The 21,142-nt window shown below is 46.3% G+C and overlaps 2 protein-coding genes across 4 annotated transcripts in view; both read right to left on the bottom strand.

Moving 5' to 3' along the window:
* The window catches only part of rfc4 (replication factor C (activator 1) 4), a 34,122-nt gene extending 18,827 nt beyond the window's left edge, over positions 1–15,295 (bottom strand). For all 3 annotated transcript variants that reach the window (XM_088313580.1, XM_088313581.1, XM_088313582.1), the window contains exons 1-4: positions 15,131–15,295; positions 12,057–12,193; positions 1,580–1,658; positions 17–96 (exon numbers count right to left, since the gene is read on the bottom strand). In XM_088313580.1, the coding sequence (XP_088169706.1) occupies positions 17–96; positions 1,580–1,658; positions 12,057–12,172 (275 nt within the window). In that variant the 5' untranslated portion in view covers positions 12,173–12,193; positions 15,131–15,295. The remainder of the gene's footprint in view (positions 1–16; positions 97–1,579; positions 1,659–12,056; positions 12,194–15,130) is intronic.
* Positions 8,258–11,073, bottom strand: LOC148324000 (uncharacterized). The gene is made up of 3 exons (XM_088313608.1): positions 10,689–11,073; positions 10,363–10,456; positions 8,258–9,747 (listed from the first exon to the last, which is right to left on the bottom strand). The coding sequence occupies exons 1-3, from the start codon at positions 10,841–10,843 to the stop codon at positions 9,241–9,243; spliced, it is 756 nt and encodes a 251-aa protein (XP_088169734.1). The 5' UTR covers positions 10,844–11,073; the 3' UTR covers positions 8,258–9,240.
* Positions 15,296–21,142: the final 5,847 nt, after the last annotated feature.

Below are 21,142 nucleotides of genomic sequence, written 5' to 3'. Positions count from 1 at the left end.
TAAACATTCTACTCACCCATATAGTTCTCTCGCAGCAGCTAATATGGTAGAGGTCTTTCCTGTTCCAGGTGGACCATAGAAGAGCAAGTTTGGAAGCTGAATTTGCAACAAAAGCATAATGGGCATAATAGCACGAGTTTTTAAAGTGTACCGCTCTTCAAAGCTACATTATATATAAATGCAGGAGGTCCTCGCCTTATGGTCACTCCTTCCACTGTTGCTGGTTGGAAGGGTGAACATTGTAAAAATATCGGTGTTATTCATATTCTTATATTTATTTCAGGCTATCCCCGTTTAATTCCCCGGATCTTATTTTAAGAAGTTGTCTTCTTTAATTACATCTTTCATGTGGAGTAGTAAAAGACCGCGTCTAAGACTGAGACTGAAAAAGGATGCCGGTCTTGCACTTCCTAATTTTCATTTTCATTATTAAGATGCTAATCTTTGATGTTTGTCTTTTTGGGGGCATTATGCTGCTAATAGGGTAGGACCAAAATAGGTGGAGTTAGAGAGGCTTACCTGTGGTACTTTATCCTTACCTACTATAATTGGTGCGGACATTACTTTTTCTCAGAATGTGCCATGCCATATTGTTTAGAACTCTGTTAGAATCTACCAACAATTCAGGAATCCTCAGATCACTATCGGTGAGGCAGACTGGTCCGATGTGTTGAGAAGAGGTGAGAGACACTCACTTATCCAGTTCAAGTTGGTGCACAGAGCACATCTTCCCAAATCTAAATTGGCATTTACCTACCCACATATTGACACTACCGGTGACTATGTAAACCTACTGAGGCCACTTCAATATGTTTTTACTTTGCCCCAAGATTCAAAATTATTGGAGTAATATTTGTGACGCTCTTTCTATTGTACTTGGTGTTAAAATAACCCTAGATCCACTGATGTTGCTTTTTGGGGTTTTGGCTGAGGAGTTGGAGTTATCCGCCGAGGTCGAAGAGTTAACGCCTTTGCAACTTTGTTGGCGAGGCGCTTAATTCTGTTGAAGTGGAAGGATGCATCTCCTCCTACAGAATTGCATTGGATTAGGATTGTATTATTTAACCTAAAACTTGAGAAGAGCAGATGTGTGATGGGGGGCTCTGAAAGGAAGCTTCATCGGATGTGGGGGGCCTTTTTTGGCATACTATAATCTACCAACAACAAAGGTGTCCGACTGAATGTAGACAATTCTGGAATCTTTACATACTGTTGATCTTTTTGAATATGCTTGTGATTTGTTTACTCTTTTTTTGTGACAGTAGAGATGGATGGAGTTAAGTTTATGTGGGGTGGGGTCTTTCTGGGGGGTGGGGGGTTCTTCGTTGTTGCATTGTTAAAACTTCAATAAATATATTAAACACAAAATTATACATAATAGAGAAGCATGAAAACATTTGGGCTAAAAGTTAATGAAATACAAAATGTAAAAAAATTGAAATCTTTATTTTAGTTTTCTTCAGCACAGTGAATTTCCTTCGTTTTATTCATATATTTTCACTACCTTCTACATTAAAAACAAGGATTGGTGCCCAACAAGAGTGAAATTGCTAATCGTGATGAAAAGTAATATACTTACATCTGCACCTTCCAATGACTTCTTGAGTACCGCTATGGCTTCTTCCTGAAAGGCGACTTCGTCAACGCACTTTGGCCTACTACGAAAAAATGAAAAGTCAGAAAATATCCATTAATAAGCGTTCTGTGTATTGCTGTTAAAATGTTCACAACACTGTCCCAAAATTCCTGGGATTGAGACAAGTCTGAGATTGATGCAAGATACTAGATAAGAAGAAACTGTACATTGGACAAATCTACCGTATTTTCCGGGCCATAGGGCGCTCTTTAAAGTCCCTAATCTTGCCCAAAACAAACAAAGCGCCTTGTAAAGCGGCACGCCCATTATATGGACCAAGCATCACTCGCGACCATCAACCTTTTTACTCATTGGGCTGTTCGGAGTACTTGTTAGCACACCCTGCTGGTCAAAGTCTGAGTCATCTATGCTTCTAATTGACCGTGACTTATACATTATGGCCGTGTCCAAATTAACAGGCTGCGACCTCCGAAGGCTGCTTTTTCGGCCGTGTGACGTCACTTCCGGCGCGACACGACCGCGCGTGGTGTCCAAATTCACGCTGTCACGTGCGACCTTCGAATCCAGCCTTGGAATCGGTCTCCTGAGCCAAGGCCGCTTGGCGCAACATTTACGTTACGCCCACATATAATTGCTCCGTTGTTCGACGCAGGTGATACGTATTTGCGGTGGATTTATAAACGGCTTGGATAATCAATGGATAATCTGCGACTAGCTCCAAACCGAAAGCATCGGCAAAGCAACATATTTGTATTATTTCATTTTGAACGATGGAACCAGAATTTTTCTTCATTTTATTTCACTTTTTAGTTTATTTACATTTTGTTCTTGAGGAGCGGAGGATCACGCTTTTCCATTGCAGAGTTGTCCTTTATCGAAGGAATGAGGTAAGTTCCAAATACGTCTATCAGCATTTTCACACCATTACCAACATTGACAGGTCAATAGGGTTATAACGTGATTGTTACAGATGAACTAAAAACATAGCCAGTAAAACCCCAAAACATAACTTCAGTAGTACATGTGTTAGCTTCATAATAGAACGAATATTGAATGGAAATTATATAATTGTATACATTCTTAAAGAGTTTTTATGAATTTAGATACTTGTGATGGCTTTATTGTCCCCGTGATTATTTTGTAACCAAACATACTTTTACATATGGCAAAACACCAGAATACCACTAGAGAGTTTAGGGCCAGAGTTATTAAAATTAAGTTGGTGATACTGTAGGAATGATGCAAGCAAACAAAACAAATTCAATAATTAATGCGTTCATGTTTTTTTTTTTTTATTCAAAACATTAACAGCCAAGAAGTCCATACTGCAGGATAAACCTGGGTGTGCCAGTGCTGGATCGTTTTTTCAATGGAGAGGATCTCTAAACAGACTTTCGCCTGAGCAGGGACTCATTCAGAGTGTTGCTGAACCTCCTGGACCAAGACCGACGACATGGATGGGGTGTCGAGATAGAGGTCTTTGTCCTTCTCTTCTGGCTGGCGAGTGGGGCATCATATCGGGTGGTGGCACGAGCATTTGGGATGCCGCGGTCCACTGTCCACTAAATCATCCACCGGGTCACTGGGGAAGTGGTGGCTCTTCGCCACAGAGTCATCCACTTCCCCAACACTGCAGAAGACCTTCAGGCAGTGACCCAGGGATTTGCAGGGCTGGCGAAGCACCATGCATTTGCAAGAGCTGCTGGAGCAATAGATGGTTGTCATGTCCGAATCAAGCCTCCAAGTGGCCCTGATGGTCATGACTACAAGAACCGCAAGCTTTTTAGCAGCATAATCATGCAAGCTGTGTGTGACCATCAGGGTCGCTTTCTGGACATTTACGTGGGTTGGCCTGGATCAGTCCACGACTCCAGGGTCCTCCGGCACAGCCCTCTTTACCAAAGAGGGCTGTATCCTCCTCCAGGGCACTTCATCTTGGCAGATGGAGGGTATCCGTGCCTCCAGCGACCACTCCCCCTCATCACTCCTTACAAGCGGCCGGTGCAGGGTGTAGGGGCCCGGCGCTTCAACGTTCAGGTGAGATTACGGGCCATCTTTTTCCACGCCCTGGAGGTGCACCACATGTAAGTAAATAAAAAAAAAAAAGTATAAGTGATACTTTTTCTTTCAATATGTTGCTCTTTATTCAGGATCAAATCACGTCCTGTTCAGTGCAATAACTATCAAATATAGCTAATATACAGCATTTCCTTTTTATTTCTATTAGGTCATCGCTGCCTGTGCCGTCCTCCACAACATCTGCCTGTCATGATCCGCGTCGGACATGACCGGGGTTTTGTTATTGTTTTCTTCACCTCCCGGCCATGTGCACTTGTTATTGTTTTGATCTGCTGAGTAGGGGCGTTTCCCCTCAGCACCTCGCCCTCACCAGCCACGCACCTGTTCCTCGTCAGCTCACACACCTGATGCCCATCCGCACTCCTAATGACTGGACTATATAAACACCTCATCCCAACAACTCATTGTCGGAACATTACCCCTGCTGCTTCATTTGGACTGTCACGACCGCTCCCTGATCTCGTTCACGCTCATGTTCTCGCTTCGCTCCCGCTCTTGCTCCCGCTCTTGCTCCCGCTCTTGCTCCCGCTCTTGTCCCTAGTTTTTGTCACTGTCTTCGTTCCTCGGTTTTTGTTCTGTTTAGTCAAGTTTAGTTCGTCATAGTCATTTTGCACCCTGCCACGTTTGTTTGTCCACGCCATGTTATTTGTCCTCATTGATTAATTTAATAAATTCCCTTTAGTTTACCCTTTTCCCTGCTTCCTCGCACCTCTGGGTCCACCTCCTCCTCGCCCACCGGCGAGCAAACCTGACAGAATGTTCCGACCAACCACGGACCCAGCGGGAAGTTCTCGGCGACGTCATCGTCGTCGCTGCTCGGACTACCCCCCTCAGCCTGCCGACCAATCCCGCGTCCTTCACGTAGGTTCTATTTTTCGTTCCCCACCGGTTTTCTCCCCTGCGTTTCATAATGTTAAGGATTACCCACCTGTCATACCTCCCCATTTTATTATAGATTCAGATTACCAAGAAGATTTTGAGCGCAATGCCATTACACCACCTCACATTTTAGTAGACTCAGATCACGAGGATGACTTTGAATACATTTATGACCAGTTGTATGCCCAGCATGACACAGATTCCGTTAGGATCCGTCACTTTCCTCCCCCCGAACAATTTCCGTCACCTTTTTCTTTTGACCGTTTTGAGACCACCTCCCACGTTACCTCGCGTCGTTCACCTCGTCCCAAATCACGTAGATCACGGCCACGTCGTTCACCACGTCCACAGTCTGTTTCCGCTCCTAGTCACGTTCACCTCGCGTTTCATAGCTCACGTTCACCAGCACCAGTAGTCACGGTCCCTCATGTTTCCCGTTCCCCTGACTCCCTATGGCGGCAGGCTGATAGGGATCAGTTCCCCCGTCTCAGCTGCGCCCGGCCCGGCTGCTGCGCCCGGCCAGCTGCAGCCTCCACGTCAGATGCACAGACCATGCCGCCCCCACGTCCGCTGCAGCCTCCAGTGCCGGCTCCTCGTCCGCTGCAGCCTCCAGTGCCGGCTCCTCGTCCGCTGCAGCCTCCAGTGCCGGCTCCTCGTCCGCTGCAGCCTCCAGTGCCGGCTCCTCGTCCGCTGCAGCCTCCAGTGCCGGCTCCTCGTCCGCTGCAGCCTCCAGTGCCGGCTCCTCGTCCGCTGCAGCCTCCAGTGCCGGCTCCTCGTCCGCTGCAGCCTCCAGTGCCGGCTCCTCGTCCGATGCAGCCTCCAGTGCCGGCTCCTCGTCCGATGCAGCCTCCAGTGCCGGCTCCTCGTCAGATGCAGCCTCCAGTGCCGGCTCCTCGTCAGATGCAGCCTCCAGTGCCGGCTCCTCGTCAGCTGCAGCCTCCAGCGCCGGCTCCTCGTCAGCTGCAGCCTCCAGTGCCGGCTCCCCGTTCGCGGCAGCCTCCTGTGCCGGCTCCTCGTCAGCGGCAGCCCCCCGTGCCGGCTCCTCGTCAGCGGCAGCCCCCCGTGCCGGTTCCTCGTCCGCTGCAGCCTCCAGAGTCCCACTCAGGCTCCCCGTCAGCTGCTGAGCCCCGTTCAGGCTCCCCGTCAGCTGCTGAGCCCCGTTCAGGCTCCCCGCCAGCTGCTGAGCCCCGTTCAGGCTCCTCGTCAGCTGCTGAGCCCCGTCCCGGCTCCTCGTCAGCTGCTGAGCCCCGTCCCGGCTCCTCGTCAGCTGCTGAGCCCCATCTCAGCTCCTCGTCAGCTGCTGAGCCCCGTTCCGGCGCCCTGCCGATGGCCCAAGTCCATGTGGCGGCGGAGCACGTTCTGCGTCCGCCCCAAGTTTATGTTCCGGCGGTGCACGTCGTGCGTTCGCCCCAAGTCCATGTTCCGGTGGTGCGCGTCCTGCGTCCGGCCCAAGTCCATGTGGCGGCGGAGCACGTTCCGCGTCCGCCCCAAGTCCATGTTCCGGTGGTGCACGTCGTGCGTTCGCCCCAAGTCCATGGTCCGGTGGTGCACGTCGTGCGTTCGCCCCAAGTCCATGTTGCGGCGGAGCACGTTCCGCGTTCGCCCCAAGTCCATGTTGCGGCGGAGCACGTTCCGCGTCTGCCCCAAGTCCACGTCCCGGCGGAGCACGTTGTGCGTCCGTCCCAGGTTCACGTTCAGGCGGAGCACGTTGTGCGTCCGTCCCAGGTTCACGTTCAGGCGGAGCACGTTGTGCGTCCGTCCCAGGTTCACGTTCAGGCGGAGCACGTTGTGCGTCCGTCCCAGGTTCACGTTCAGGCGGAGCACGTTGTGCGTCCGTCCCAGGTTCACGTTCAGGCGGAGCACGTTGTGCGTCCGTCCCAGGTTCACGTTCAGGCGGAGCACGTTGTGCGTCCGTCCCAGGTTCGCGTTCAGGCGGAGCACGTTGTGCGTCCGTCCCCAGTTCGCGTTCAGGCGGAGCACATTGTGCGTCCGCCCCAAGCTCACGTTCCGGCGGAGCCTGTCCCGCGTCCGCTTCCGGTCAAGGATCCGACGGCGCCTGTCCTGCGCCCGTCGCAAGGGCCTGCCCCGGCAGCTCTCGACGACCCACGGTCGCTCCTGGCTCCTGCCTCGGTGGTGGACGACGACACGCCGCCGCCTCTCGACTCTGCCTCGGCGGCCTTCGACGATGCGCCGCCGCTTCTCGTCACGGCCTGGGCGGCGTCCGACGGTCCACCGCCGCTCCACGTTCCTGTCTCGGCGGGGCTCGAGGACCAGCCGCCGCTCCACGTTCCTGTCTCGGCGGGGCTCGAGGACCAGCCGCCGCTCCACGTTCCTGTCTCGGCGGGGCTCGAGGACCAGCCGCCGCTCCACCTTCCTGCCTCGGCGGGGGTCGACGACCAGGCGCCGCTCCACGTTCCTGCCTCGGCGGGATTCGACGACCCGCCGCCGCTCCACGTTCCTGTCTCGGCGGGGCTTGACGACCAGCCGCCGCTCCACGTTCCTGTCTCGGGTGCACCCGGACGTCCACCTGAATGGCCACGGGTGGACTTATTGATCGGGCCTCCCGGACGTCCGCCCGAATGGCCCCGTCGGGACTCGCTGGTCTGGCCCCCTGGACATCCGCCAGACCGGTCTCGTTCGCGGACCTTGGTCCCACCTCCCGACCCCTTCCGCCCACCCTCGTTCTTGGACAATTTTGGGGTTCCTTTTTTGTGTTTTTTTTTTTCTCCGTGTTTGTTTTTTTTGGGACGTCTGGAATCCATCCCTTGAGGGGGGGGGTACTGTCATGATCCGCGTCGGACATGACCGGGGTTTTGTTATTGTTTTCTTCACCTCCCGGCCATGTGCACTTGTTATTGTTTTGATCTGCTGAGTAGGGGCGTTTCCCCTCAGCACCTCGCCCTCACCAGCCACGCACCTGTTCCTCGTCAGCTCACACACCTGATGCCCATCCGCACTCCTAATGACTGGACTATATAAACACCTCATCCCAACAACTCATTGTCTGAACATTACCCCTGCTGCTTCATTTGGACTGTCACGACCGCTCCCTGATCTCGTTCACGCTCATGTTCTCGCTTCGCTCCCGCTCTTGTCCCTAGTTTTTGTCACTGTCTTCGTTCCTCGGTTTTTGTTCTGTTTAGTCAAGTTTAGTTCGTCATAGTCATTTTGCACCCTGCCACGTTTGTTTGTCCACGCCATGTTATTTGTCCTCATTGATTAATTTAATAAATTCCCTTTAGTTTACCCTTTTCCCTGCTTCCTCGCACCTCTGGGTCCACCTCCTCCTCGCCCACCGGCGAGCAAACCTGACACTGCCTTGGGGTGGGAGACCTCATGGCCTCGGAGGACGAAGGGGAAGAGGAGGCTGCAGGGGAAGAGGTGGCTGACACGGTCGCTGGAGTGCAGTGGAGGGACCACCTGTCTGCTCAGGTGTCTGCCCTGGAGGAGGTACCAGAGGACCATGAGTATATTTAGGTATTTAAATACTTGTAACTGCACAATGGTATTTGAGCAATAATCCCATCAAATATGCCACAAAATAATCTTTAACTGAATCATCAAACAGCACAGCCACACAAACATGGCAAAATATCAGAAGATGGAAACATAGATTCATATACAATGTAATGAATGGTTAATAAATCTATCCCATCTTTTGTAGTGACATGGCAGCCATCTATTGCCCCAACCATCCCTGCAAACCCCCACGTAATGGATGATGTAGTGGACACTGCAACCGGTATGATGCCCCACTTCAAGTCAGGAGAAGATGATCAGGACTCTTGCTCGTGCCCCATCCATGTCATGGGTCCTGGAACAAAGGTCCCATCCATGCTCCAAATGAGTCTCTGCTCAGGCGAGAATTGGCAAAACAGCACTGACACACTCAGGTTTATCCTGCAACAGTTATGAACTGGGGTGTCATGATCCGCGTCGGGCATGACAGCCTTTTGTTATTGTTTTCGTCACCTCCCTGCCATGTGCTTTTGTTATTGTTTTCGTTCTCACCAGCCACGCACCTGTTCCCAGTTCATCATCACGCACCTGCTTCCCATCTGCTCCACTAAGTACCCGGACTATTTAAACCTTCCAGACCGACAACGCAGTGTCGGGTCATTACCCTGTTTGCCCCCTGTTGCCGCGTCACTACGGACTCTCACGACTCGCGCTTCGTTCCCGTTATTGCTCTTGTCATCATTCCCTGTCCGCCTGGTTCGTTCCCGTCTCGTGTTTGGTCCTTGTCCTCGTCCAGTTTGGTCTCGTTTAGTTGCCTTTTGTTGTTTCTTTGTCCACGCCCCGTTGTTTGTCCCTGCTAAGCTCCGCAATAAATCTCCTTTAAGTTTCACCTACCCCTGCTTCCTCGCTTCTTGGGTCCACCTCCTCGTCGCCGCAAGGCGATACCTGACATGGGGAATGCTTTTTATTTTCTGTGAATAGCTACTGTGAATTATGATGTACTTAATTTATGCCTTGTTTGTCCACCAGTTTTTCAATAAATTAATAGTTTGTAACCAAAACAGACATGGTGGAGTCTTCATATTATTGTAAAAGTTTTGGTCTTTCACAAACCTGGGCTTTTTCACTTTTGTCTGAAGAAGCTGATCAAGATGTGACTGGGATACGAACTAGTTCATCTGTTTTGAAAGTACCCCAGTTTTTGTTTACTTTTAAATGAATGTTATCTAAATTTCAGTCTTGAACACCAAGCATATTTCACTCATTTTTTTATTTTGATCTAGCATCTTTTCCATCAAACTGAAAAACTTTTCAAATGTCTCCCTCCTCTCAGTTGCCCTTCCCTCCTCTGCCAACCTCTGTCTCTCCAATTCCTGTCTCCGCATTGCTAAGTCGAGTCTGTAAAGTCTGATAATTTCATCCTCTCTCCTTCGCTTTCTCCCTCTCGGTCGTTGCTCCGGCTGTTGGCCTCGCTCTTCTTCTACTACTTCTTCTTCTTCCTCCTCCTCCTCCTCCCCCTCCTCTTGCGTCACCCTGGCCCGACTTGGCCCTGGTAGTTCTTCAGGGATGGCCTGACTTGGCCCTGGTCTTTCCTCAGGGATGGAGGCAATTAGGACAGGGGGGGTGATGGACGGTCTCTGTCCGAGCACTCCATCCATAAGTTTGAACCAGGGCCAAGTATCGGCAGTAGCTCTCCCTGCCACCCCTTCGCCAGTCCCTGGGTTTTTGCAATCCTTTATATGAAAAGAAGCAAAAAGATAAAACAATTATATCTTCATTTTCACACACAAGAAAAAGAAATGTGGACTTCCATACTTTATACTTCATTTTTAAATTATCCCTTTTTTTTTTTTGCCTGCAGGGGTGTCACTTTGCCCTGCAGCTCAAGCTTTTCCACGATGGTCCGGTATTAAATAAATAAAAATGGGTGCAAAAATAAAGGATAAAAAAATGGGTAAAAAAGATGCAAACATTAGTCAGAAATCCTGGTGTTATGGGTAACATGCAGATTTATGCACTTCAGTACATTAGTTCATGACCGTTTCAGTGCGTTTTATCATGTTAATGTGGAGGGCGATTCATATATTATTCATTAATATCAGTAATTGGGGAGCACATTGCAGGGGGTACATGGAATTTATACAGGGCACGTTGTGGTAGGATAAACAGCTGCGTGATAGCGCAAATCTAATTCAAACACAAATGGCTGATGAATGGAAACTAAAATTGCTGTAGTGGGTCTCACCATTCTTATGCGTTTTTTTATTGATATTTTGAGTTTAAATGGATGGAAATAAATAAGACAATAACCCGTCAAATATTTTTCCCGATAATAATTGTATTTTTACCTCCATGCTGTGGCTGCGGAGAACTTGGCCCCTGTAAAGAGGCTGTCGTACTCCCCGCGCAGCTTGATCAGCCGCGCGGTCATCTCCTTGCTCCCTAATACATAAGGGAAAGATTAAATAAAATAATGCTAACATGCAGAAATAAGACAATTCAAATGTTTCAGCCGTACCTCCTATGCAATAGTTCTTAGAGCTACCTTAGTTATATTTGGCCGATATCGCAACTAATAAAATTATCTTAATCTGGAGCTAAATATCCAAACATTGCTGCCCAATATTTCTCATGAGTGATGTTTTAATATTGCATATAAATAACTTATACTTACATCTGAAAGTGCACTCCGATGAGGCGGAACACGTGGCTTCGTTGGTTTGCATCTTGCGAGTGTAGAACGGCGTAGAAGAAGAGCGAGGCTTTTGAGGCTGCGAAGGTTGCATTCTCGAAGCCTTCACTCAGGGCCCGTCTCCATGGAAACTCCATGGAAACGAGGACAGATTATAAGGCTAGTTCTCGGAGGCCGCGTGAATTTGGACACCTGCGTAAGCATTCTTGTCGCACCGGAAGTGACGTCTTCTGTCCGCCATGTTGGACATCGAAGGACGCAGCCTAATTATTTGTACGTAGCTATCGAGCCTGTCCAAATTCACCACGGGTTATGCGGTCCATATAAGGCTACATGAGGAGGAGCCTTCTTAGGCTTCGAGGACCCAGCCTGCAAACTGGCCTTCGGAGGTCGCAGCCTGTTAATTTGGACACGGCCTATGTGACTATGATGTTTGGGTGATGGTGTAGGAGAAAGCTGGACAAAAGGGCAACTGTCCACAATGTTGTAGTCTGTCTTATCATTTATGTTATTGCAAGCAAGAAACATCCCAGGTTTAGACAACAGACAAAAAGCCCAAAGCACAACAGCACATCTCTCTAAACAGCCATGCACATCTCTCTAAACAGCCATATGATTGCCTGAGTCTGAGTGGCTCCCAAGAAGCCATTTCTGTAATTGGCTAAGGCTGTGTGGCTCCCAAGAAGCCATTGCTATAATCTTTTTGTGTTATTTTTATTTGTTTTGGGTATATTGATGGCATGAGAGATACATGTTTTGTGTTAATCTTATTTCTTTGTTTCATTGTTTGCTTGTATGCTGAGTTATTTTTGGTTTTGATTTGAAACCGTGACTCTAAGGAGTGTGGTGACCAGTGAAGTCCCTCCCCTGACCTTGTTTAGTAGGCTAATGCCAAGACACCTTTTATTGGTTTGAGTCATTATTATTGACAGTAATTCCTAATAGTTTCATGACATCTGTCAATGAAATGGGGTGATGCCTCTGGCAGCGATTCTTTATGGGATTGAGTCCTGGTGAAATGGCATCAGCCGAGCTAGCGCGAGCAGCCGAGTTAGCGCGAACGTGCTAGCGGGACCAGCCGAGCTAGCGCGAACGTGCTAGCGCGAGCTAGCGCGAATGTACTAGCGCGAGCAGCCGAGCTAGCGCGAATGTACTAGCGCAAGCAGCCGAGCTAGCGCGAATGTGCTAGCGCGAGCAGCCGAGCTAGCGCGGACGTGCTAGCGCCTTGTAATGCGGTGCGCCTAGTATATGCATTAAAGACGGAAATAGCACCCTCAACTGGTGTTGCGCCCTTTGAGGCAGCACGTCGTATGGCCGTAAAAATACGGTAATTATTTAGTTGATACATACTATTTTTCAACCCATGGAGTAAGCTTGGCTTTCATCTCAATGCTGGAACCTGAGAAACACTTGTCTTTCAGGGGTCTGGTTGTCTGAACAGTTGCTCCTTTCAAAAATGCTTGCATGATGCTGTGTTCCACATAAAACTAGAAAAGAAAAAGGTGGCAAAACACAGAACATATCTGAGCAGAAAGAATTAACTTCATGGACAGCAGTTTCTAAATACTAACAGTTCCTAAACTAGAGCTGCGAGCATCTATTAAGGCCCCTCGCAGCCCCAACAACATTGGGGTACTGGCACATTTGGGATACTGGCGAAACCAATTTTGATCAAATATAATCCATAAAAAGGTGAGCAAATATGAGGTGGCCCTTGTTAACCTGATTGGCTAAAACAAAGAAAATAACTTGTATTTGCTTTAACCAATAGGTGGCGCTTTCACTACGATGAAAAATAAGTTAGTTGATGTCTTCAGGCCTGTACTATTGTCAAATGTGGGAAATCTTTACGAGAAATTATTGTGTGGTTCAAGTTACATCGGCTTTTGTTGTCAAAGCCATGTCAAATTTAGAAGTGAATTCAAGACTGCCAATTTTCTGCGCAGTTTAGCATATGACAAAATACTTTTTTTGTAGGTCTTGGCTTTGTACATACTCCATCAAATTTTCAAAGAGCGAGGTGAAACATACATCGGGGGCAGCGCCTTTGAAAATTACTATGGGGCGCTAGCGGGCATTTTTTTTTTAATTGCCTAAGAAACTAATAAAATATTGATAATTTTTGCCAGGCCTTAAGTGTGTGCAAAGTTTCATGAGTTTACGTTCATTTTTAGAACTTGAAAATCAGTGTTTTATTGGCGAACTGTTTTTGGTGCTTTTCACGAAAAATGGCAAATTTCGTATTTTGACATCTTAAAGTTCTACTCACTCATCCGAGCAAATATGAGGTAAAACTTGTTAACCTGCTCGGAGAACAATTTAAGAAAATTTGTTGTATTTATTTTAACCAGTAGGTGGCGCAACAACAATGAAAAATGAATTCTTAGATGTCTGCAGGGCTGGACTATCAAACAAATATGAAAAATTTAGAGAAGATTGGATCATTTGAGTCATGTTACAAGAGATTTCTTTGCCACGATGAATAATCAGACTCGGCGGCATAGAAATGGCCACGCTCTTTGCCAAAAAGTCACAAAATTCTGCAAACAGTAAGATCAACGTCTTGAGGCTGTTCAGACATATTTCCAGTCGGATTTGTACAACAAGCTCCGAACAGTATGTTAATATGGAAAAAAAAAACTAAAAAAAAAAAAGGATTATTAAATAGTGCTGGACTTCCGCTTGGGTGAGCATGTGAGGGTGGTTTAGTCTCCGTTCCCCGTATCTCGACTTTCAATTTAGTTTTTATCTATTTATACATTTTTGGTTGGCCTACAAGTGAAAGAATTGTAAGTGACAGTATACTTAAATCAGTGCCAGAGTTCAAAATCTTCTAAAGTGCAGCAAAAAGCCGAGACAGACTCCTCGACTTAGTGTAGTGCCTGTGTGACTAGCATAGCTAGCCTTTGAGAGGACCACAGGGCAAGCATTGCAGCCGACTTTAAAACTACCCTCGTGGCTTTGGAAGCTAAACCGTACAAAATACAGTTAACAGTGACGGAACACGGACAACGACTTGAGTCCTTGGAAAATTATGCGGTTCAAAATACCCAATGGATCCAAGCACTAGAGGATAAATGTACGTAACTGGCGGCTTGCTGTGCAAAACTGGCGTGGAAGGCTATGGACTCAAAGGGTCGGAACTGCAGGCATATATACATACATATATACATACATACATATATACACATATACACACATACATACATACATGCATATATATATATATATAAGGGGATCCTGCTCAAATTTTCTACACTTACTCAAAATGATCCTATAAATACACAGAATAAGTCACTTGATGTCTGAGGTTAATATTTTTGTGATTAGAGGGGGGTACTTATTGTGGCCGGTGCTGCCAGAATCTGTATTCTCCCCAGTAACTTTGCCTAGGAAAAGGGGATCCTGCTCAAATTTTCTACACTTACTCAAAATGATCCTATAAATACACAGAATAAGTCACTTGATGTCTGGAGTTAATATTTTTGTGATTGGAGGGGTGGTACCTATTCGGGCAGGTGCTGCCAGAATCAGTATCCCCTGGTAACTTTCCTACTGCGTAAGTGGTCATTGAATGCACCTCGAGTCCGACGCAGAACGCGAATGACTTTATTTATTTTTTATTCTTTTGCTACTCTTGACGCGGCTATCAGTGGTTATAAAAAAAAAAAATAAACAAATCAGTCAATTGGAATACAATTACGTGTTCTCTAACAGGATACCACCTATCTGTATTTTGCCACTTAATTTGATCTCGTTGGAAACACGATAGCCCACTTCACTAATCACTGAAATTCACTTACGGTAGCTTCATTGATTGCCAAAGGTATTTGGTCTAACGAATCCAAATGCAGGTAATTTCCCCCCAATTTCGGCGGAGTCAAACGCTTACTTTACGTGTTAAATTGTAGCGAATGGTGCGCTGAAAACCACACCGACGGATACTACCACTTTTATGCAAAACCTAGTTTAAATTACAGCAAATCAAAAACACAAAATTATACATTCTTCATGCCTTTTAATGAACACAAACGTAGTAACATCGCGCCGCCTTCCGTCAATGCGTGCGCGCTCCCGCGACAGGGGATACAGATTTTTTCGAGGGTAATTACTTTGGCACGACACCGGTAATACCCAAGACAGCCTATATTTTCAGTGACAAAACACATTGAAAACTTGGTGAAAAGAGAGAAGGGAGTATATCTTGGGCCAAGATTCTTGGCAGTAACCACATACGTACTTAGAATTACACTCTGCTACCCTATTCACTGTATCCCGCCCCTTCACACAATTGGACAATCGTTATGCTATAGAATAGTTGTAAAATTACCTATAAGTACAACTGGAACTGGAAAGGTTACAAAACAGTTGCGAATGAGCATTATTCATATCCTAACATTTCATACGCACACAATTTCGCTTACCTGTGAAGGCGCAGCTAAAACTCCGTCTTCGATTTGAATTAGTCAAACGGCTTATTTTTATGTAAAGTGCGTATTGGATAAGCTCAGCCACAAAAATAATTTGGACTGGATGCTGATATTTTACTGCGGGGAAAAAAGGAGTATTCTCCCGCCCAAGATGCAAACTTCCGCTGACGAAATTTTATACAGCCAATCAAATGTTTTTCTTATTCTTATTCTAATAGAGTTTTATGGCGGCTGGCAAGAAACTGTCTGGTGGTTTACCGCCATCTACTGATAAGGAGTGTGATGTCGCTTACATATAACCAGAAGAGTAAAAAAAACACCAAACAATTAGTGCTTTCAAGTGATTATTTTTTTAACTAATTAATCACAAAACTTCCATGATTAGTTATGATTAATCACATTTTCAATAATTTTTTTGCGAAGCTTATAACAGATATTTACTCGAATATCTTGGAATTGATGAAAAATCACCCAATATGAAGTACATTTAATTCAAAGACTGTTCTAATAGCTTTCTTGGATTCTTGAATACGATCTAAATGGAGACATCTTTGCAGGCATTTTTCTTAGAAACATTTCCCAAAACTGCCCACACGCGCCACACTCCAGCAGTGTTGGTTTGCAAGGCCCAGTGGTAACTTGAACACTGTGTTTTGTTCTGAGACGTGCTAAAGATGCACAGCTAATATGGTGCAATATTTGCAAAGTATGCAAATTACTTTTGAAGTAAAACAGACTGAGTTAACTGAGTTAAAATATTTAACCGAGTTAAAAAAAATTGGATCAATCACCTGAGTTAACGCTTTCATTTTGACAGCCCTACAAACAATACAATACAATGCAACTTTGTTTTTGTAGTGTTGGAGTTTTTAACTTTAAATGTACCAAAATAGTTCGAATTAATTATCTTTAATGGTTAACCAAACACAACCTCCATTCATCCAACAATTATGCGCGCTCGTTTTGAGAGAAAGATGACCAGGATGCCGGCAACTTCACACGGGAGCGGATTTATTCTTAACAGGAGATCTAGTACAAAGTCTGAGAGGCCCGGTTACAGCAACCAACAGGAAAAAAAGACGCCCCCCCCCTAAGTTGCCCAGGATCATTTATACATTTCAGCAAACAAAGCCAAGACTTCCTACTCTTCCCCTATTGGCTATGTGTCATCTGCAGTTAACTTTAGCTTTCTCTTAGTGGACGTCTTCTGCCCGCAAGGTGACGTGTCGGCTCTTCCCACGGTGCGCGCCATGGCAGTTGTTTGTGCGCTCCACTGCCCATGAACCACTGGATCTGTTATTCTGCTCTCACGGTCGACCGTGTGACCATCTCACACAACAACAGCCGGGTGGCCTTGATCGAAGTCCGGGACCCTTCGCGTCTGCACACTCAGTTCTCCGACGTGCGGCTCATCCTGCACAAAACATCTGCCACCCATGCATTTCACACAGCCTGGCCTGACCTTTTCTCATGCATTGATTTAAAGCCCAATCAGTATATATCTTTATTGCATTAAACTGAATACATGTCACTTGTAGTCAAGCTTATAAAATCCTTTAATCCCTTCATGGCCTCAGCGAACTGAGGCCATCACCCCCGCCAAAATAATAATAGAAAAATAATAACAGTAAAAAATAAAAAATGTAGAATGATATCTAAAATTTTATTCCCTCTCATGGCCTCAGACAACTGAGGCCATTACCACTTACTCCGCTGAACCCCATGGACCTGTTGGCTGCAAGAGGAACCGGCTGTGGGTCCGACACGGGTATCATCATGTACTTGCCACCCGGTGGCAACGGGCCCAAGGTGCGCTCGAGGGTTTTAACTGTAAGAGATCTGATACAAGGTATGCAACAACATCCGCAAAGCACCATAATTAGCTGTAAATACTGCCACTGAGATTAATATAGAGCTAATCAGACCTGTCCATTTAGCAAAGACATTCAACCATCCTGACCACATTTCCGAATCTACACCTGAATGTTCTTTCATCCTCTTGTTCAAAGTTTGCAAACCTTCCAATGCCTTGGTGAGACGCCCATCCGGTGCCGTGTTGTTTGGGATGAAACTACAACATTGATCCCGAAATATCCCGCACACTCCTTGTTTTTCAGCCAATAACCTATCTAAAGCAATCCTATTTTGAAACATTATTAATAAAGTTTTTGACAATTGTTTATGTACCGCCTCTAATTGATCCCAATTTAACTGGTCCAAATCTTACAGGTGTCACACTCACCGGCATAATTAAAGTCACCAGGGCACGCCTGCCAGAGGCATTGGTCGGCAGCCTGTCGTATAGAAATTTTCCACCATAACACAACCAGACGTCTGCACGGGAAAGCGGGGGTCCTGCTGGAAGAGACACATTCGTTCCACACCAATCCCACGGTATTTGTCCAATTGTGTGTCCTGCTCCATTCAACTTCAAACACGTAAAATCTTGCTTGGCCACCTTTTTATCAATCACTTAAATTCTCTAAATCAATTGTGTGATTGAATAATTTTGCATATATACCAACCTCGGGGTCTTGGTCACAATATAAAACAATATCACCTGTGCGTCTGTCAACCTATCCGAGCTGTCCTCCCGTTCCTCGTACATGACCGTCTGGTTGCAGTGGTACTGTAACATCACAATTTTTGTCTCCCCTCCGTCTGTCTAAAAAACAGTCTCATAGATTAGAAGCAAACATACTTAAAAGCGTAGAAAGCAAGCCTATCATTCAGAAACAATAAGGAAAAGGACAGCCGTGTCCATTTTTATGTTTGATTTGTATGTCTTTCAATTGGTCAGTATCTCCCCCTCTCTTGACCTGCCCATCCGGGCGGTCAACCTTCAGGCTCACCATATCGGGGAAAGAACTCCGGTGCGGGTTGAAGTTGTGTGTAATAGAACCACTTACAACCTTTTGTATCTAATTGCACCGTATTTTCATTTGATAAATGCTTTCTGTTTAATTAATGTTTAACATATTTAGTAAATATGAACCTGCTAAATTAAATATTTGACCTTCTGTCCCGTAAGTGTTTACAATAATGCCAGCAATCGTTATACAATCCTTCAAAAAATGCATGCTAAATAATCGCAATAATACCATAATTAATTGTATTCAATCACCTTTTTCAATTTGTTTGTGAAGCTTGTATCAGTCACTTGAATAATATATTTTAATTAACGTAAACCCACCAAATATTATATCTATTTCAATTCCCAGACTGTTGTAATAGCTTTCTTCGAATATAATCTAGACCGTGTCATCCTCACAGGCATTGGCCCCAGAAACAATTCTCCAACGTATAAATTTAGTTTTGCTGATAATCACCACAAGCAGTGTTGGTTCGCAATAATGTCCTAGTGATATCCAGCTAATATGGCACAACACTAGAATCTGGCTTCGCAACATGGGCAAATCATTCCTGAATTAAATAAAATTTAGTTCACTGAGTTCAAATATCTAACTGTGTTTAGAGATTACAATTTAAGCCTCGAGCTAATGCTCTAATTTTGACTGTTTTTTGACAAATATTTAAAGCAACCCAAATGAAATAGTAACCATTTATGCTTAAAATAAAAAATCCCCAAACTATAATAACGCAGATACCAAATTAAACCTTTTTTTTTTTTTTTAACGGGAAGAATAGGTGCTCTCCAAGACATAGACAGCTCCAAGACCGCTGCAGTCTTCACCTCCCATTGTCTCCCGAATGCTTCAATCCACCTCCAGGCCGTGCCCACACTGATTCTGTCAACTGGGGAGGGTGTAGAGACAGTAAAAACAATACACACACACCGAATTACCTCTTCCGAGTGACCCGTCTTGTGAAATTTTGGATGTTGCCAAAACCGAAGAATTTGTAGTGGGTGTTAAAATATGATATTCTGATAGTGACGCGGAGTATTCAACAACTATGGGGCCTAGATCTTTTGTATGATGATGTGCATCGATATTCAATGTGATTTGTGGCTCGGTGAAAGTAAACAATTCATACCATTTCCGCTGCTCAGGGACAAGGCAGGCGTACGAGGCAACGCCGGTAGACATAACAAATATATAATTCTAATGCAAGATGTACTCCTGACTAAATTTGGATGAATGCATTTTTGATAAACCAAATCATGTGTGTGATCACATTTACACTGTAATATGTCAATTGGTGAATTTAATGGGTGGAGGTTGCTACACCACTCAGACCAGAGCAGGAACAGGGCATACCCACCGCGGGAGGATGGAGAACTAGGTTTCAGAGCTGCCCTCAGATGTTTCAGTTTAGTTCAGCCACTGGGAAGGAAGAGAGCACGACTAATGCTCCCCCCGACGGATGTGCACAGTCAAGTTCAGTCCCATCCGGGAATTCCACTCAAAGTCCAGTGTTCGTTCAGTCAATGGCAGTGACTCAGGCAATCTCGAGAGTCCACATGGCTCACTGGGAGATGCGGAAGGAGCTCATAGCTCGCCCCAATATCCAGCACCATCAAAAACTTGTCCATCCACCGTCCCCGGAATGCTGGGACCTGCTAGTCCTCGAACGCTGAAGCTCCGTGGCCCCCTGTCATGGAATGGGGTACCAGCGGGTTGGTGTCAAGAGTGCGTTGGGAGTGGGTAACGGTGGCGCCCCCTGCGCTGGTGGAGCTCTTTGTGACAGGCATGGCACCGGACCAGAGGATGGAAGATTCCAGAAAGTGGCTCGGTATGGACAGCTCATCACCCAGTGACCCCACACCCCGCAGCATGAGCACACCCCACTCTCAACCCCCGTCTATAACCACCCCTACCTCTGTTACCGCAATCCCGACCTCGTTGACCGCTCTGCTATGGACAGCCGGTCTGCTGTGGCGCCGCGTCACCCGAACCTTGCCTACGAGCAGCAGAAGTGGAAGGAGCAGTTCCAATGGCAGCCATTGGCTGCTGCCTTCGCTGCTCCCCCTTTTTTGTTTTTTTATCTCTCTTGGCCTCCTTAATCTGCAAGTACAACAATTTTTAGTAACGCTCCTTAATCCACTCCCATATTTTCCTTTTCTGATGTTGTGCAAAATTATGTACAAAATGTGCTCTACTTAGACCGATTAGCATTTTTTCATTGATGGACTGTTTCGCATGATGTCTGCACCCGGGAGGGGCACGCCCATGAGGACGGCCCACTGGAACAGCTGTGTAATGACGACATTATTGGACGGGTCACTTCCGGAAGGCTCACTCCATTCGCATCTCACCCTGGCCACATAGTCCAGGCCTGTCTCCTCCCCTCCTTATCTGAAAGACACAGCAACATCGGCCCCAACGGGGCCAGAAATACTCTGATGCACGGCACGGCCAATCTCACCTGAGGTGTCCCCATTCAGCCGATGACCATCATGCTGGTCTGTAAGTCTGGCCTCGGCCTCAAGTGAGGACAGTTCCTGACAAGTAAATTTTGTCCCGAATGTAACTCTCGCATCCCCCTACGGAGGACCTACCCTTGCATTAAGTGAGTAATTTTTCATGAAAACAGCGCAACTGCCCCACTTAACTGACATTAACTTCAAGTATCACTGCTGTGGTGCCATATTACATGGAAATGTCTAAACAATCCAACAAAATTTTGCCCTATCCTGGACTGGGTGTGTGTTATCTAGTCGTGCACCCAATGTGAATCATAAAACCTGCTGGGCACAAAAGCAGGCTAAATCAACAACTATATCTTATTCTCCCTCTTTGTTGAGGAGAACCTCCGGGATGGGCGTGATGAGGCGCTATTTGAAGCGTTCTCCGGCCTTCTGGACACACAGGTCACATGTCCCTTCAAACCTGTGGAGAGAGCTGGAGGAGTAGCAATTGCCAGTGAGAAGGGCCAAATTACCTCCATTCTGAAACTTTCAGTTTTGCATACATTTTGTGTAATAACGTCAATTAACCATTCACTTGATGCTTGAATTTAATTACTCCAATCTGTCACCAATAATAATTTGGAAATCAATACTCGGGAGTGCAATAGGGATTCAGGTTGATCAGGCCTGTCCGC

This window comes from Idiotropiscis lumnitzeri, chromosome 13 (genome assembly GCF_059441095.1).
Source record: "Idiotropiscis lumnitzeri isolate Australia: NSW breed Sydney's pygmy pipehorse chromosome 13, RoL_Ilum_1.0, whole genome shotgun sequence".
Taxonomy (NCBI): domain Eukaryota; kingdom Metazoa; phylum Chordata; class Actinopteri; order Syngnathiformes; family Syngnathidae; genus Idiotropiscis; species Idiotropiscis lumnitzeri.
This window is presented reverse-complemented; position numbering and strand designations above follow the sequence as displayed.

Coding starts and splice junctions, on each gene's coding strand:
- LOC148324000 (XM_088313608.1), bottom strand. CDS start 10,843: ATGGAGTTTCCATGGAGACGGGCCCTGAGTGAAGGCTTCGAGAATGCA. Junction 10,457..10,688: donor ATCGGAGTGCACTTTCAGAT/GTAAGTATAAGT, acceptor CTTATGTATTAG/GGAGCAAGGAGATGACCGCG. Junction 9,748..10,362: donor TCCGCAGCCACAGCATGGAG/GTAAAAATACAA, acceptor TTTCATATAAAG/GATTGCAAAAACCCAGGGAC.